Source organism: Haliaeetus albicilla, chromosome 2 (assembly GCF_947461875.1).
Source record: "Haliaeetus albicilla chromosome 2, bHalAlb1.1, whole genome shotgun sequence".
NCBI classification, from domain to species: Eukaryota; Metazoa; Chordata; class Aves; order Accipitriformes; family Accipitridae; genus Haliaeetus; species Haliaeetus albicilla.
In genome coordinates, this window is record NC_091484.1 from 52,257,176 (window position 1) to 52,275,697 (window position 18,522).

At 36.1% G+C, this 18,522-nt stretch overlaps 1 protein-coding gene across 1 annotated transcript in view; it reads left to right on the forward strand.

Moving 5' to 3' along the window:
• The first annotated feature begins 914 nt into the window (after positions 1–914).
• The window catches only part of COL28A1 (collagen type XXVIII alpha 1 chain), a 72,975-nt gene continuing 55,367 nt past the window's right edge, over positions 915–18,522 (forward strand). The window contains exons 1-11 of the mRNA XM_069774577.1: positions 915–1,133; positions 2,037–2,193; positions 2,750–3,309; positions 4,002–4,022; positions 4,646–4,702; positions 5,957–6,010; positions 6,549–6,590; positions 7,282–7,308; positions 8,414–8,458; positions 11,105–11,149; positions 13,654–13,707. Coding sequence (XP_069630678.1) covers positions 2,073–2,193; positions 2,750–3,309; positions 4,002–4,022; positions 4,646–4,702; positions 5,957–6,010; positions 6,549–6,590; positions 7,282–7,308; positions 8,414–8,458; positions 11,105–11,149; positions 13,654–13,707 — 1,026 coding nt within the window. The 5' untranslated portion in view covers positions 915–1,133; positions 2,037–2,072. The remainder of the gene's footprint in view (positions 1,134–2,036; positions 2,194–2,749; positions 3,310–4,001; positions 4,023–4,645; positions 4,703–5,956; positions 6,011–6,548; positions 6,591–7,281; positions 7,309–8,413; positions 8,459–11,104; positions 11,150–13,653; positions 13,708–18,522) is intronic.

Here is an 18,522-nt window from a genome sequence, read left to right on the forward strand (position 1 = left end):
ATATTAGACCTCTGCCAAAAAATCTGCTTCAGTCAAAACCATGTTTTCATGATGTGTTTCTGAAATGCCCAAATTATTAATAAATTTTTTAATCTGTAACTGAAACATTTCAATGCTTAATCACATAGCAGTCCAGGGACCCGATTCATCCCAGTGATGAAGCCTGAGTCCTCCCTTTTGCAGCACTATGTGAAGGACCTCTCCATTCTGCACGGCCACCGAGGCACCGAGGGATGTCTTCCCTGGTAGGCAATGCCTGTCCAGAGGCTGGGTGCTGACCTTCTGCTGGGCATCTGCACAAAACTCCCTCAAGGCATGTCGTGATTCCTTAAGACTTACCACTGGCATGCTTTCTCTCACCCCAATTTTTTACTTAACACTGTGACAGTACAATTCTACTCTGAAGCCTGCCATTAGATAGAGCAAATATAAATTGCATGCAGAATGCTGAGAGCTACCTAAATGACAGCCCTCTTTTAGATATCCTGTTTGTGTCTGACCCCTGAGAGGATTTAAAGAGCAGAAAGAAAATCTGAGGCAAACAGCTCAGGAAGACCTTTTTTTTTTTTTTATTTTAAAGTTGTCTTTTATTATTGTAATTGCTAATGCAATTACCACCTTTGAGACACACTCATGGTCCTGGCAGACTCACAGACCATCGGGTCAGAATTCAGTTCTAGCCTACAAATGATAATGTACTAATCTCACATCTCTGATCTAGCCAGTGCTGCAGCATCAACATGGACAAGCTGAAGAGGTGTGACTGGCAAAAAGTGATGGGTAAAGATGCACATTGTCTAGAAGTGAGTTTCTTAATGTAAAAGTTCAGTTATTTAAAATGGGAAAACACTCGTGCTCCCAGACTGACGCTGCCCCTTTAATAAAATGGCTTGGTCTCCTACCCAGCCCTGGCTAAGTGCCTGACTATCTCAGTTTAAATTTTGGGCAACAGCAATAATGGACCATAAAGGATCTAGATGCAAGGTAGAGCCATTTACAAGTGGATAGGCTGTTTGTTTACAGATTGCTTTATTTTTGTAAACAAAACATATATTCCAGTATGACCTACTGGACATATTTTCTACACTGACAGTTTATTCAACCCACAATTTGCTTTTTTAATGCCTTCAAAGGTAAGAGAATTAGTTATTTCCTTTCCATTTTTAGAGGACTGCACTTATGGTTTCTGTATGTGTAACCGCTTGGTGGACTTGAAAAGAGAATTTAGGAAGGATGTTTAAATTTAATATATTGTCTTTGTTATTAATGATATTTAAAATGAATTATTGTAAATTCAGGCTTTTTTTGTAAATCAGTTTTAATGGAGTTCAGTTTTCTCTAGAAATATGTTGTATCACTGAGTTAAATGTTGTAATGTTAATTTTATTAGTGTATATTGTCATTATAATAGAACATTGTCTTTATGGAAAATATTGCATACATTCTGTTACAGCCATGTAACATTAATAATACATTCATGTATTGAATGTCATTACTAAGCCATTGTTTCTTAGAAGAATAAGTTGTTCATACTGATGCTCCAGACTTAGGTAATATATCTGCATCCCAAAACACCCAGATCTTTGTTTATTCCTAACAATTAGGGATTTCTAGAAACAAACTATATTCTATGTTTTCTATAATATTTCTGCTAATCTAATATAATTAGTTTAATAGCAAAGTATGTTAATAGCAATAGGCATTAGTAACATTTTCTTTTACCCTTCTTTGTTAGATGTTCAAATGAAAGCTAAAGATAGCACTGGCTTTTTTTAAGAAAAAAAAAGGAGCAGTGTGTTTGTTCTACCCGTATTTCTTCTCTAATAAAACAGGTTCTAATACACATGTGAGCTATAGTTGGGCTTGTACTGGCTGCTATGCTTAAATCACTACCCAGTGACTTTTCATAATTGTTTTTATATGTTGTCACTAGAATTCTGCTTCCCACAAATACGTATTCTGTACGTAAAGTATCTGTATTTATTTATTTGCATCTATTAATGAAGTATTCACAGGTGTTTTTTTACTTTTAACAGGAAGGAAAAGTCGTCTAATTTGGGATCAAAGTCACTATGTGGAAAAAACATTTTTTCTTTTGCTTTTTACTTCTGGCTGTGACAACAAACCAGATAGTATATGGGCAAAACAGAAAGAAAGGAAAGAATTCTTATTCTTTCGTGCAAAAAGATGAAGGTAAAACCATTTACTTAAAATTTCTGATTGACCGTGTTGTATGTCTCCACTTATTTCAGGATAATTAGCTGGTAATTGACAACTTATCTATGCATTTATAAAACATGATTTAATTTGTTTATCAGGCTTGGAAAATACTGTGGTGACATTTACTTGGTCATGGACTTCAGTTTGATCTATGATTTTCATTGACACACATATCTCTTAAGATAAATGATAAGGAGCCTAATTTTTAGTTTGCAATTGCATGTGGAAAATTTGGTCTACAAAATCAACTAAAATGCTGAAACAATCCCATCTAGACCCTAATTTGAAAGTTTTTGTCTGTAGACTGTATTTAATAATACTGGTATGAATTAAAGTAACTTAAATTTAGTTACTTCAGTAGAATTTCTTGGCAATTACAGTGAAATTCATCCTTAGAATTTTTACTGGAAAGACAGAGGAATCCTTGGGGAAATGATTTGTGGATTGGGATTGTTGCAGAGAATTATCTGAAATCTATTGTGCAGCTGTGCCCATCATTCACAGATTTAACTTTCTTGTTCCATTACAGGTGATACGTGTCTCATTGATATAGTCTTTATCTTGGACAGTTCAGAAAGTGCCAAAAATCAGTTGTTTGATATACAGAAGATTTTTGTTCAAAATTTAACTGACAGCATTTTCCAGATGAAGCCAGTTAAGTCTCAGAAGTATAATGTCAAACTAGCAAGTATGCAGTTCAGCAGCACAGTCAGCATTGATCATCCCTTTACAGCCTGGAAAAATTTGCAGAATTTTAAAGAGAAAGTCAAGTCTCTGGGCTTTATTGGCCACGGCACCTACTCCTATTATGCAATTTCCAATGCCACACAGCTGTTTAAAACTGAAGGTCGTAAGAGAAGTGTGAAAGTGGCTTTTTTGATGACTGATGGTGTGGATCATCCAAACAGCCCTAATGTCCAGAGTATAGCCACAGCAGCTAGGAGTCTTGGAATACATTTTTCTACCATTGGCCTTTCTAAGAAAAATGTCCAAGAAGAAAAATTGCGTGTGATATCTGGTGATTCATCCTCTAAGCATATCTTATGCCTGGATGATGAGAACCTGATAGTTGATGTAGCGCTGGAACTGGTAAGTAATGCTGATGTTAATCTTGTCAGTGTCTAGCCATGGCAGATCTTGGTGAACTTTGATAAGTAAGTCCTGAAGGCAGTGCAGAGGTTTTTGTGGTGCATGTCTCTGCTACATCAGGAGTCAGGACAGAGGGAGCTTCCTCCTCTCGGCCGCTCTCCAAGGAGTTGTGTGCTTGGAGAATAACAGCTCAGCTGCACTGTTCACTGATGGAGGCACAGGGTATTTCCCAGCACACAGAGCATGTCTCTGAGCGTATGATAATACTCCAGAAGGTAACTTGTTCTCGTGCATAAGGCTGATAAAATCACCGAGTCCTTCCCCTATATATTGTTAGTAGGGCCTTCCATAGTAAGGCCTTTCATTAGGAAGCCTTTTCATATTCCCTTTGTGTGCATTCTTCCTTAATATAGTCTATTTAGCTGTCCCATTACATGCCATTTTTTTTCTGATCATTATGGGTCACATGAAGTAACCACCTATTCCTACCGAAGAACCCTTTTTCATACGAGTAATTCCACAGACTGGTTCTTACCACTGTGAGGAAGGGATGAAGGATGAAGGTATTCACATTCTTTACCATTCGCCTTGGAAATTCTGTAAACTAGAGAGGAAAAATGGTTAAATTAGTACTCTGTTAAGTGAAATTAAATCTATATGAAAGTAATATTTTTCTTTTCTTTTCTTTTCAGGAAGCCTTGTTACAGAAGCAGGTAGGTTTTTTGAGTTTTGTGTGTTTTGATTACTCTTACCAGATCTCCTGAAGTCTGCTGCTTCTATAATGCAACAATACTCCAGTATTAATCAACTTTCCTTCCCTGAGTAAAGTTTCCAAATATGGTTGCTTTTATTTTAGCTTTCATCCATTTCTTCCATCCCTTCTCCTGAGAAATCTGCAACTTCTGTTCATTAGTGAGTAGTATCAACAGTAAGACATAAAGCACACGTCCTACCAGACTGGAATAGGACTAGTACAACACATGCAAGTTCATTGGTGGTCTCGTTAGAAAATGATAGCAGTGTCAAAATAGTCGAAAAATTATGTAAGGTGTCACGGTACTATATGCTATGTATATGCTACCTTAAATGTTTGTAGTTACAGTAGTAACAGATTTATTTGTTTTATATAAATAAATCAAGCAACTGATTCTGATTGGGCCATACAGAAGTGTAATGTTGATTATGTAATAAATATATAAATTAGAAGATCATTTATTTCCTGTTATTCTACTGTTATGTTGTCTGGTCTGTGGCTAGGCAAAAATAGAGTTTCTGCTTTAAAAATCTGAAATAATATGTTTGAAAAACATTCTCAATGTTTCTATTAACCTCGTAGTGTGTGCGGAAGAACTGTTGGTGTGAAAAGGGAGTAAAAGGAGACAAAGGTGATTCTGTAAGTATGCATTCATTTGAAAAGACTCCAGAATCTGAATTTTAATCATTGAGATCAACGTTGCACAGTATTTTGATTGGTTACTATGTCTGTAAAAAGCAAGACATTAGCTGTGCATGTACTGCAAAAAGAAGTGATGTATCATAGCATATCACTGTGAAAGGCCACTGTTATAAGCGCTCAGGAAAAAATCTATCCATAATCACATACTATCTTGGAAATATATTTATATTATTGGGTAATAAAACACTGTGGATAATTAGGTACATGATTTTGAAGCCCAAATAAAAAAAGTCTTGAATCTTGCAATGGGAAAGGAAAGGTCCATTAGCCAAAGGTTTGCTTCCACCAGCAGCATCTATTTGTGTAAGGGATAAAGGTTCAAAAGATTGAGGGTGATGGCATATATGAAGAAAGGTCTAAAACTCTGCCTCTGACACTGTCTTTTCTCTTGTGACACCTCAACAGGTAACTGTTTCTTGACTCTGGTAAAGAAGAGAAAAGTGGGAGTTCAGACAGTGTGTGACCTCTCTGATCCCTTTTGTATCTTTAATAGCTCCCCCAGAGACAACCATGGTCAATACAGAGTTTTTTGCCTTTCTCCCTAGACACTAAGCAAGCGGTCAACCATGTGTGTAGCAGGTTATGACAGCAGGGCCTATCATCCAGTCCCTTGGCTCTGGATAATGTGCATCTGGAACTAAACCCCCTGTTTCCAATTTAAAATTTAAGAGTTATTTTGTCCAAAATTATTAGATGTAACCTATTAGATATATATTTTTTATATATACACATATACACCAAGCTTTCTAGTCCCCATCTTCATGATTCTCCAAACAGGAATAATGGTGTAGTAATTTTTTATTTTGGGGCTGCTGGATGTTGACACTTAGCTGTTCTGTGCACAGGGTTATTTTAAGCAAAGAAGATCAGATAGTGGTGGGTAACTCTGACAAATGGGGAAGGGGAACCATGTATGTTTTCTGTGACACCTTCCTGGTTAGATTTTCAAATGCTCTGTAGAAAATGTATTTATCGTTGAATATTGATTTTCAAAAAATCACAGATGCCTTATAATATGAGACTTATTTTAGCTAAGTGAAAGTAGTGTCACATGTGCCGTACCTGAGTCAGTGTGGATTTCTACCTAAGCTTATTCCAGAATGATTTTGGCCTGCCCCAAAGATAAAGTCTTAGAGAAACTGGAGAATTTTATCCTCACAATAGCAATAACATTTTCCTGCTTTGTTTCAGGGCAGTGCTGGTAACAAAGGGGAAAAAGGTGAGCCAGGACCAAAAGGAAAAAAGGTAAAGTGAATTTAAAAAAAAAAAAGCAAATTTCTATCTAGTTTTATTCAAACCATAGAAGTGAATATAGCAAAAGAAAAGTATGTTAAAATATGATTTAAAAGATTGACTTTTGCTATGAGAGGTTTATAGTTAGCTGCTTTAGAAGTGAGAGAGAAAACTTTGAAACTAATCTTCTACCAAGTTAACATGGCCTGTCATTGCAGTTTTTCTCTGACAGTAGAGGTCTCTGAATCTAGCTAAAGGCTCTCTAAGCTCCACAAAGCTTTCCAACAGTACACAAATCTCTTGAGCAAAGCGGCTTGCTCTGACTATAATTTCAGTCATCTAATAACAGTAGCTGAGTTTTAGATGTTAATGTTTATATGTTAATGTTCACACAGGAATTATGTGTCCTTGATTGTGGGAGGAAGAAGTGTGGATGTTTGTAAATAGGAAAAGCAACTTCTGCTCCTTAAACAGTGTTCTTGGTTTTAGTGTAATAGTGATAAATAAAAGGGCAATACATATTTCAGTTGTATTCCTTTGCTTCCAATAGGGCGATCCTCAAAAAGGAGATCAGGGAGAAAAAGGTGAAGAGGTATGTGACTACTACAGTGCTAACTCATATTTGGTGTTTTCAAATTATCTTCCAGATCCTGATTCACAGTTTAGTTCCACTGAACTGAAAATGTGTTTTCCATTTTTCACACATCTACTTTATTCAATTATTTAGAGCACCTAAACTAAATTCTCATTTAGAGAAGCATCTATACTGAGAGAAACCATGTGCTTAAGTATAGAGGTGGGATGCTACTGACAAAAGGAACTTTTGAAGTTAGGTGATTTTGTATTGACTTGCATTAGACTTATCCCAAAGATAGAACTGAAAATGTCATCACTAAAAACACCTATATAGTTCTCCAATGGCTTCTGACATCTGATATTTCTCAGCTTGAATTCTTGTTGATTCACAGTAGAAAGATTAACACTACTCTATGCGTAAGATCAATTCAGTTTAAAAGTCCTATTTAAATGGTAGCGTATATCAGCTAAGAGGCTGGCAAACTGAGTGGCATATTTACAGCTAATATTATGAGGAAAAATACACATCTAAATTTGCAGAGAATTATATGTTAAATGATTCCAGAGAGATACTTTATTGTTGTGAATAATTAAACTTCTGAAACTTATTTACTGGGGGGGGTTCCTACTTAAATTAGCAGTATGTTATGCCTTTGTTTCTGTTTTATGATTTTTCCCCCCCCCTTTTTTTTTTAATTTTTGAATAGGGAGCTCCTGGCTACAAGGGAGACAAGGTAAGATTTTTATAGAGTAGAAGTACTCTGAAAATAGATTGTCAATAGCTGACAGTGTATGTGAAAGAATGGAAAGAAGAGCTTGTCTTGTCTTCTTGTCATGAGAGCTCCTAATGCAATCCCTAGAAGTAAATTCATCATTTATGTAAATGCTTGCAGACTGGCTTGTTGGAATAAAAAAAAAAAAAAGTAATCTGAAAAGAAAAATGACAACGACTAGAAATAAAGCTTCTGAAAGGAAAAAGAAAGCTGAGGTTGAATAAGAGGTTAAGTAGAAAGAACATGGAATTGTTTACTACAAACACAAATAGATGTGGCAATCATTAGCTTTCCAAAAACTTACCACAAGGAAGTTTACTTCTAAGCTAATTATAAATTGCAAGGGCTAATGCTTGATCAAAAAAAATCTCAAGATAGGCTCTCCAAGAAGCTCAAAAAATTATACACTTCAATGACTTGCAAGATTCTAGAGCTGAAATTTATGTTGAAAACTAGACCATCATAGCCAGAGCAGAAACAGAGATAATACCATTTTGACTTTGCTTGGTTTGAACACTTATCTCTCTACATTGTTAATAAAAGCAGTGCCTCTCTGAATCTTCGTATTCATTAGAAAAATGCTTCAGTCAATTTCATGGAAACATTTAATGGAAATGGGGAAAGTAGACTCATATGTCTACTTTTCATATGTCTATTGATATGTTAAATCATCAGTGGAACACATTAGTAACTATCTTCATTCCATTTGTACAATCTCACAATTGTTATTCAGGAAAATCTCAGACATCACAGTAATGAAATCAGAATATAGAGAGGATTCTGGAGGCAGCGCAGCAAGGTGGAAAAATACAGCAAAGCTTATTAGATAGTGAATGTATTATCCTCTTACAATGTAAGCTGGAAATTTCGTAGGCATTCTCAGAGAGGAAAAGTGTCTTAAGTAGAGCAGACCATATCTTCTACAGACCATATCTAACGATGCCACTCTCAGGTCTTCAGAACCTACTAAACCTCTTGTGCTACTGCACTGCTTGCACAGTCTTTAAGGCATGTAGTGTAATCAGAACATCCTGTTTAGCTGTTAACCTTTTGATTTCTTACAAAGGGTGAAAGAGGAGAATGTGGATCCCCAGGAATAAAAGGGGAAAGAGTAAGTATAATTTTTATTTGAACTGTTTCACATTGATGAATATACTAGAAAGTCATGTAACATATTCATAAACATAGCTTGTAAAGATTATTGTAAATTTGGAACATCTTATAATTCCCTGGTAGCAGGGATACATTCATAGTAGAAATACGATTCATAGAAACTGGACCCACAGTTCACCATATTCTTTTTTTCCATTTCACAGGAGAAGTGTAGTCACTTACCTAAACCAAAAGCTGTCCCAACCAATGCCAAGCCCTGCTTACAAAGAACTGTGACCATGTTACAGAGTTCACCAGATTTTTTTTCCTTAAAAAGTTAATTTTAATTCAAGTGTATAAAGTTATATTACAGTAGAAGCAGGTTCTTACACAACCTGAACAACTTTCAGGTCTACCAGCACATCTGTGCTGAGACGCATTCACACTTCGTCTAGTCCTCCCCTTCTTTTAACCTGAAGTGCAGAAATGATACAAGTGAATATAGATTTTTACCTGGTTTTTACACTCTCAAAGATGGAAGAATAATGTACTCCTGAGTGAGATAATCATGTATCTTGAGTTCATGTAAGCAGGTTTGTATGACTACTACAAACCACTGATTTATAGTTAGGGTTGTTAAGTACTACCAACTAGATTGCAATTGATCATTCTATTAAAGTACATTTCTTCAGTTTTAACATCTGTATTATCTTACCTTTATCAAAGACCAATTTGAAAATTTTGTGATTCCTGGAACCTGTTATTTAATGATAAATTTCAGGTAGGAATTAGGAAATATTCAAAGCAGCAGTATTTGTTGCAAAGAAGAAAGGGCATTATACTATAATAAAAATCTAAAGGCTGAGAATATCTTGTGAGATGCTGGGGTTCAAAATGGCAGCAAGTGAGTCAGAAACGGCTGAAATATCAAAAAAAAAAGGAGAAAGAGTTGCATGTCTCGGAGGAATAAAGACAGATCATAACTTCTTTATCCAGGCAGTACGTGAGAAATAGCATGAGGTTATGTGAAATGGCTACTGAGATAAAAGGAAGCTATTCAGAAGCTGGCAAAGTACATAATCAAAGCAGCAAAGAAATATGGATGTAGAAAACATATGCCAGGGCTGCCGGAAATTTGCTTGTTTCATTTCTGTTGAGGACAGTAATGAAAAAAAGTTTGACATCTGCAGAGGATCAGAGATTATAATGGATTATGGACTCCAAGAACTTTGTGAACAAATGAAAATTACACTCACTTCCAGCATTCCCAGCTTCACATTTACAAATGCAGCAGATAGACAGAACAAAATGGTTTGGATTTTTTTTTGATAAAAGTAGTCTATGCTGGACAAAATCATCAGAAACAGAACATACATGGCCAAATATAGGAGAAATAAATTCAATATTCCAAGGTGGATCTTTAATTGCAGTGATGGGTATTGAAGCATAATTGACAGTAGTGTTGTCTGATTTGAAAGTGTTGCATTTTTCCCCCCACCGCTTTCCAATCTCACTAATCAGAGTGAATCCAGCAGAGGTTTTGATGCTGCGAATCTTAGTTTCTACAACAGCTGTTCAGGCTTGAAACTCAGAGAGTTTGTGTTTGGCTTTGAAATCAAAACTGACTCCAATCATATGTGTGTATTCTACCAAAAGTAGCTGTCATGGCATCAGCATATTGTTGTTTGTGCCATCCGTTGCTTGTGTAGTTTTGTAAATGGGCTAGAACTGAGTGGGGTTATCTGCTCTCTTTGGTAGCTGATGCTTGGCCTGGAAGCAAATGCCAGGGAGTAGAGAACTGTTACAAAATTCTGAATCTGAATCTGTAGGGGAAGACAGTCAATGGGGTGTGGCTGCATAGGTATCCCTGCTAAATTCGTAAAGGCTATTTGAAGTGTGACGCATGCCTTGAAAAATGCAGCAGTCTGCCCCTTCCTCTGTGTGTGATGTTGCTAATTAAAAGAGAAGAAAGAGAAAGAAAAGACCAGCAGCCTATTTGCTGAAAGCTATTTTTGCTTTAGAAATAAATTATAACTGAGTATTGAGTCAACTGGAAGTGAAATCCCATAGAATATGTGGATGACCAAAGAAAAAACAGTGCAGCACGAAGATTTGTGAACAAATACAGTGGCTGTAACTGATAAGAACTCATTAAATGGAGAAGTGACAGCTAATGGAATAAAAATACAGCATTTTACTTTTTTTGGATGTGGTTTTTAATGGTTTTTGCGAACTATTAGTGTGATTCTGCCATGCTACTGATCAGCAGTTTGAGTTAGTGAGACAAAAAGTTACCTGAAGTTATTCTGGTATAAGCACTGCAGCATTTTTTTTAAGAATTCTGTATCTGATATACCTCTAGAAATGGAATTTAAAGACCTGTAGCAAATAACAATTAGTTAATCAAATAGCTAAGATGTTAAGTAGCCATCCACAATGTTAGTTGTATATGAAAAATATTTTAACCAAATATTGAGAATGGGATGTAACAGGCAATCACTGAATACAGAATGAGAACAGCAGTACTCTGGAGAGAGAATAAACTCTCTAGAAAATGCTTGAACAGAGATACAAGTCATTAGATGTACACTGCAGTTTTCAATACTTCAAAGCAGGTAATTGGAATTTCCCATTAATCTGATAATTGAATCTTATTTTTCCTCAGGGTTTGGAAGGTCCTTCTGGCCCTAGGGGACCTCGGGGACCTCAGGTAAGGGAACTAAAAGCTACCAAATAAAAAGAAAACACATTATAGTCTGTAAGTTTCTTCTACATACAACCTGTCAACTCTGTGGAGAGCAGCACAATTGGTGCATGAGGCACCGAGACAGCAAAGCCTGGCAAATCTTTTTTCTTTTGGAAATAATTTTCAAAGAAAAAATCTTGGCTGCGGCTGCTGCTTAAAGCTGTTCAGATGTGTGTGGCCCACTTGGGCTCTCCAACTGCAGGGCTCTCCTCTTACCCTTAGAGTATAGTCATGTGCTGTCATACCCCTACTTGCTAAATTCCACTTATATTACATGGCAGCATCCGCCTGTATCATGGAAAGCTGTACACAGTCCTCCTGAAATACAAGGCAGCCAGAGAGACTGAAATTTGTTGGAGAGACTAAAATCTGCAGTAATTATTTAAAAACCTGAGAAATGAGTCAGAGAAAGTCTCAATGTTATTAGGAGCAGAGATTGTTACCACTCTCAGATCAGTGATCATTTATTTGTTACCTCTGTCCAGATTGTTGTCTTCTCTCTTTGCAGTTGCTGAAAAGGGTTATTGCTGTCTTTGTGTTTCTTAAAACCTGTGTAATTTCCATTAAAAAATTGGTACTAGACATGTAAAAAGAGCTGCTGTATAGAGTAGAGATCTCAAGAAGTTATACGAGTCTCTTAGTAGATTCATTGGGGATGTGGAATGATGACAGCCAGCACTTGCTCACTCACTTCTCTACTGAGCCTGTTTCTGGGTTATATGAAAGAAAACGTAATGAGGGCATAATAGAGTCAAAGAAATTTATTACATGTTATTAAGATGTGAACATTTAGTCCTAAATGCCTTTTTCAATGTTTTAAAATTATGTTTTTCTGCTTTACTTTTGCTTGGCAATGGACATGTAATAGTGCTACAAATTTATTAATTTATTATTTTATGCTCCAGTAATTCTGTCTGGTAAGCAATTAGTAAAGATGTGATGTGTGCCCCAAAAGATGACACTTATTTATTCTTGTTTATTAAAAACTGGAAACACATGGAGTCTAAGAGATTTTTGGCCAATTTTGACAGGAATTAATGAAACAAATCAGATCACCAGCATTTCCCTAAATAAATTCAACTCATCATGCAGTATATGTTCAGTTTTCCACACTGTGTAAAATACCAGCTGCTCTTGCAAGTCAAGCCATCTCTAAATTCTCATACAATGACATAACCTGATTATTTTAAGGCAAAATCAATTTTTTTTCTTTTCATATACAGCATCACTGCAATTACTCCTGCATTATCCCAGTTTTGAGCTTAATGTTACATACCATCATATAGTACAATGGTCTACATTCAGTTTAGGTTTGAAAGGCTCACTACAAAAAAAAAAAATCCTAACTGCTGGAGACCAGAAACAGATGAATGTATCACTATACAAGAGGACTAATCAATGGTTTACAAGGATTTACAGTAATTCTGAGCTATGAGAACTAAGTAATTACGATGGGAACTACAACCCGCTTAATGACTAAAAGGAAGATAGCGTGCAGTGAGCTTGAGAATGATTTATCTTAACTTAGGTATTTATATTAACAGATCATATTATGTATTTCTATTAGCACACCCTGCCTCAAGGACATTGCCATTTTACTGCTGGGACATTTGTTGATCTCACATCATGATCATAATTTTTGCCTCAGGAAGAATAGCTTATAAAAATGTGATTTTTCAAAGTCTCTTTCAGAAATGCTTTTCAAGTACTAAGAGTTTTTAAAGAAATCTTTTGTTTCTTTATATGACACCAAGATACTAAGAATAAAGTAGTGTTTGCTTCTTTTGAAACAAACAGAACTGCAAGAGTCCTCTTAGTAAATAGTACTCAATTAAAATGCATAAACCAAGGAGTAAGGCCATGTAACTGTGAGTTTGTGCACAATACAGCACTTGGGACATCACTGTACTCTTATGAGACAGTCATTCCCTAGTTTGTAAAGTTACAATTTTGGCATAATTTGGAACACTATATTCATTTCATTCACTCTTTCCCCCCTAGTATTTGATTTGTGGTTGTATAACTGTTACTTAGGTGTGTGATTGCATTTTTACATGCTTTATGCAAAAGCTGCAAAAGGAAAGGAAAGAATAATAAATATTTTTTTTCTGACTGGAATTCCATGGGAGGTACAAAATCACAAATATTCCAAAATTTTCATATCTGCTTGTGGGCCAAAATGCAGTATTGTGGAGGATTTATAGCTATTAATATCTATAGCTATTAATGATGGTAGCTGAAAGGGATTATTTTTGTTTCTTTTTGGATAGTCATGTGTTTCTTGTAGTTTAGCATATTTAAGAAAGGGAATGAACACACTCAGCACATTTTTGTGTCAGCAATGATACCAATACATTTAGATTTGGGTCAGTTTGTGTCTTTTTATAAGCACTGTTCAGGCCACATTCAAAAGAAACTTTACGTGCATCTTCAAAGGCAACTCATTCTATACTTTGACTTTCATACAGGGTATCAGTGGACCCCCAGGTGAGCCAGGCCCAAAAGGCATTCAAGGAAGCAAGGTAAGATATAGTTGTGTATGTGTAGATGTTATTTATATAGGGAGAGAGGGTGTAGAATCTTTGTACTCTACTACCCTTTTTCCTCAGTAGTTTTTTGTAATGGTGTCCTTTGCACAGCAATAAAGTACACCACCTGCTTGGTGCGCCATAGATGTCGTCACGTTATGAAGGCTTCGTGTCGTTGACACATACAGCCGGTTCTCCATCTGGGTCTCCAAGAGCGTTTTGTAGGGCCACAATAGGGTGCTACCTGCCTAGAGCCACAGTGCTTAGATCGGAATTTAAATCACCTGAATATGTGTCTTGGCTTCTGCCATCACTTGGGAAGTTTTTTCTAGAATATTTTTGACTAAAATGCCTTGTATTGAAAGATTTAAAGTAATTCTAGATGGTAGTTACAAAATCTTTAGATTGAGTATTTAAAGTAATTTTTAATTGCTTGTATACTGTAAAAACTCAAGACAGCTTTGAAAATGGTAGAGGTGTAAGATTTGATAACGATTAATGCCTTAGTTATATTTAAAATAGATCATTCAGAGTTAATGACTACAGCTTGTCAAGCAAAATCAGTTGGATAAAATATCTGAATAATTTAGGCAGTCTTCTGTTTGCAAACCTTTGGGAAATTGCTTTATGTGAATACAGTTGTCTTGCCCATGGGACAGCTATTAATATCATTGTTCAGTACAGAAAGATCTTTCTTGTATCAGTTTGAAAATGTACAGTCTAATGACAAAGACTTTCTACCACAGGATTACTGATAGGCTGGTTAATGCAATGCCATATCTAAGTTATACAAGGCAACTAAATTCACACAAAGCAATTTGCAAAAGATGCAATACTTAAACACTCATGTTTTGTTTCTTAGGCAACAATTTCATCTGAAGATTCACAGAAATAAATTTAAATATGGGAAATGTTTTTGGTACAAAGTTTGGAATACTGGTATCCATCATGATTTTCCTCTTCCTGACAAATGCTTTTTCATACTTCTTATTTCTTCATCTTCTCAACAAAATGCTTGATTAGGAAAGCTGCTACAGAATATTTCAGAAGTGGGGAAAGAAAGAGGATGATGGGTCTGAAAGAAGCTATTCATACATGTGGTGGAAAAGTCATCCCTCTAACTTCAGCACAGCAAATGACAATAATTTTTTTATCTGTAATTTCACACTGATGAGTCCAAGACAGTACTACCAGATACTTTTATTATACACTAAACTGTATTTGTTGAATGTTGTTCATCCTCCTGTCAGTTTCTTCACACACTTTCATGTCTGTAAAATACATGTAGCTCTCTCTAGAATTCATCTGCCTGGATATAATATTTATGGTCTCTTGTTTTACTTTAGCTGCAGATTTTCAGTATGAATAAGAAGGAAAATTCCCTCTTTTTTCTCTGCAACCTGCTTGTTTAAAGTCTATAGTCAAGGTCTTTCCAGGCTCAGACATCTATCATCATAAAAATATTGCCAGAGAGGTTTAATTAATACACTTAGGTAATTATACTTAAAGAGTATAGCAGAAACATATGTATGTTTAGAGGTTATCTCTTGTCCATACCTAGCACCAAAGCTAACCTTTGGCATTTGGGGGCTTATTTGAGATGAGTGAAAATTTTTTTCATGATCAGTACAGATAATCAGTGGTTGTTTATAGCTTAATAAACACCCATTCAGCTAGTAAAGGTCAAGGCCTTTTTTGGTTCAGACACATAGCAGTCTTTCCAATATCTTTTGTCCTTACAGAAGGATTATTCAATTGCTCTTTTAAAATTAGTTTTCATGACACATAATACAATATCTCTGAAAAGTGGCAGTTATTTATAACTGCCTTGGATAAAATAAGTAAGTCTATTCTTAGTGTAGTTACTTATACCCGTGGCCTTTCTGTGCTAATACTTTCTGCTTTTTGAGCTGAACTAGTGACTTCACCCCGGTTTAGCAGAGCTAAAGGCAGTTGCATGGCGTTGGTATTGATGTGACATAACACAGAACACGGCCACTGAACGCTTTTATTCATTGTTAGTGGGCCATGTTGAGGTTTGAAAGAGAAGATTCAGTGCCTCAGAATATAAACTCTGGATCAAGCTCAGCCTACAGATGCTTTGGGTCTCATTTGTGAATTCTACAGTTCGCTCATATCTGGCCAGCTCAGTCCATCCCACACCTCTGTAAGGCAGTGCCGTACCCGTTCTTTCGCTTTGCAGCGCCAAGTGCAGCTGGGGACAGTGTCACCTGCGTGCTGCCTGGGTGCCGCGAGCTCTGGCAGCTGCCAGCAGGAGAGGCTTGGTGGCATTGCAATTTCAGCTAATTTAATTTGACTTGTCTGAAGCGAGGGAGCACGGAGTCCAGAAACATTGTCCAAGAAATTACTTAAAAGAACTTCTCATATCTTTCTTCTTCTGTTATTCATATGCATTTTCTTATTCTCTCTTAAGAATAAGATGGCTAATCTATCAGTGTGAAGTCTTACTGGCTGTTATTCATATGCATTTTCTTATTCTCTCTTAAGAATAAGATGGCTAATCTATCAGTGTGAAGTCTTACTGGCTGCACAATACTCTACTTCCATCCCTTTTCATGATACCACCTTATCACATTGCCAGTAATGAGTTGAATCTTTCTCAAAGTCCCACTGCCTGCATTGACCGGCTTTCCACTTGCTACAACAGGAACTCAGCCAACCTGTTTCCATGTAGACACCTAAGTTTAGGAGTGATCATATGGAGCTGAATCACATCCTTAACCTCAAACTCTTTCTGATGCACTTCACAATCAGTCATTATTTTAATAACCTCTTTAACATACAAGCAAACTTTGTCACTTTACTTTCACCCTTTTTCCAAGTCATGTATGAATATGTTGAACAACCTATATCCTGCACAGAATGCAGCTCAGCATGTCATTAACTAAAACCAGTTTTTGCGATTAAGCAAACTTTAAAAGAAGTCTTCTCGATTTGAATTTCTGCAGAGTTATAACATCTCAAAAACACCTAAATAGTTTTATTACCATATATACAAACCTTCTCCATAAAGAGGCTGAGGCGTTTAAAATGACAAATTTGAACTCCACTTCTATAAAAATAAAAATACATGTTAACTCATCTTGTATTATTTTCAGTTTACCTGACTAAATATATAGCCAAATGCTGAACTTGCATGTAACAGTAAACCTACAACACAGTATAAAACATAATAACTTTAAGAGAAAAACCTTAGAGACTAACAGGACATTTCACTCAAACACAGGAGTTGGAAACTGTCTATTTTCACTGTGTATCTCCTGTCTTCTGAAGCAGTTATCTTGGTCCTGTTCCCCAAGCATGTCCTGAGCAAAGAATCGGGATTATTCTGTTTGTTTTCTGTTTTACTGACTTTCTATTGCCTATTGGCAATGTTTCAATAGAAAGATGTTAAATTTACAAAAGAAAAATTTCATTGTTAAAGCCAAATTCTACGTTATTTTCTCTCTCTCTCACTAACTTAAAGTACCAAGAAAAAATAGCATTCACAGCTGTGCTTTATATTTTCTTAGTCATTTGCTTCACTTTAAGGCATTCTTAAGCTTCATCAGCCACCACATATTATCTGCATTGTAACACGAAACAAGAACTTGAATCAGAGTATACCATATACCTCACTCAGCTATAAAACATGTGAAGAAAATTACAAAAACCCTATGGGAAAAAAATTGGTAGTTGTTTTAAGTTATCACAGACAATTAATTAATTGAATTTGCAGAACATCAATTTATAACTCTGGGTCTAAGGTAGAGACACTCAACTCTTGTCAAACTGCAGCTTATAGGAGCAAGGAACTCAGGTTTTGTGTTCCTTTCCTCACTAAGAATGCACGGATGGCCCACAATATGATTTTGCTAGCTGCTGCAACCATTTCCAAAAACCCAGAAGACACTATCTCACTTAGAGAAAGACTAAAAGTACCAGAAACAGAAAGTCAGCAAAGAGAAATGCCATGCTGCTCTTTGTTCTGCTCCAGTAGTATTCCATAGTCCTGCCTAGATGGCCAGGAATCGGCTAGACGGCTGGTTAATAGGTGGTTTGGGGTTTAAATCAGTTGTGGTTGCTTTTGCTTGGTTTGTTTCTCAAAGATCACATTGAAGTTATTACAGGAAGCCATAGGCTTTCAAAAGGGGACACAGGACATAAAGTCAGTATTCTCTATTGATAGAGACAAAAGATTTACTTGCTCTGTAAATGTAATATATTCTATCATAAGTGTTAGTGTTCAGAAACATTATCCAGTGAGAATCCCATCTCTCTTCCAACATTCCCAGTAACCTGTTTTCTGTCATTTTCATACTTAGGTTCTACATTATCTCTTCACTCCATTGGTTAATACAGTAAAATAGTGTCCTAACTAGCTATTGCATTTACTTCTGTTGGATTTATTTATTACGACGTATATTATGTGGTTATGTTGTCATTAGAAGACAGCTTTGCCCTTCAACAGCAATGAAAAACAGGAAAAATGCAAATATTCTAACACAAAAGGACTGCATGCATCTCAGTTTCCTCTCTAAAAAGGAAATGGAATCACCATGATTTTTCTGGAAAAAAAGAGTTCTAAGAAGGAATTTAATGCCCTGTATTTTGGTCAAGCAAACTTCTCAGCACTAATGTTCTGCTGCTCACATTTTTGCAAAGCTGAAGTACCTCATTGGGGTCAACAATGTAAAATGTGCACATCCACTTTCCCCTAGTGTTCTTGGTGTTAGACAAAAAATGAATTTTTGTTGCGGAGTCTCACTTGCAAGAGAAGCAACAACATATTTTATTATTATTATTATT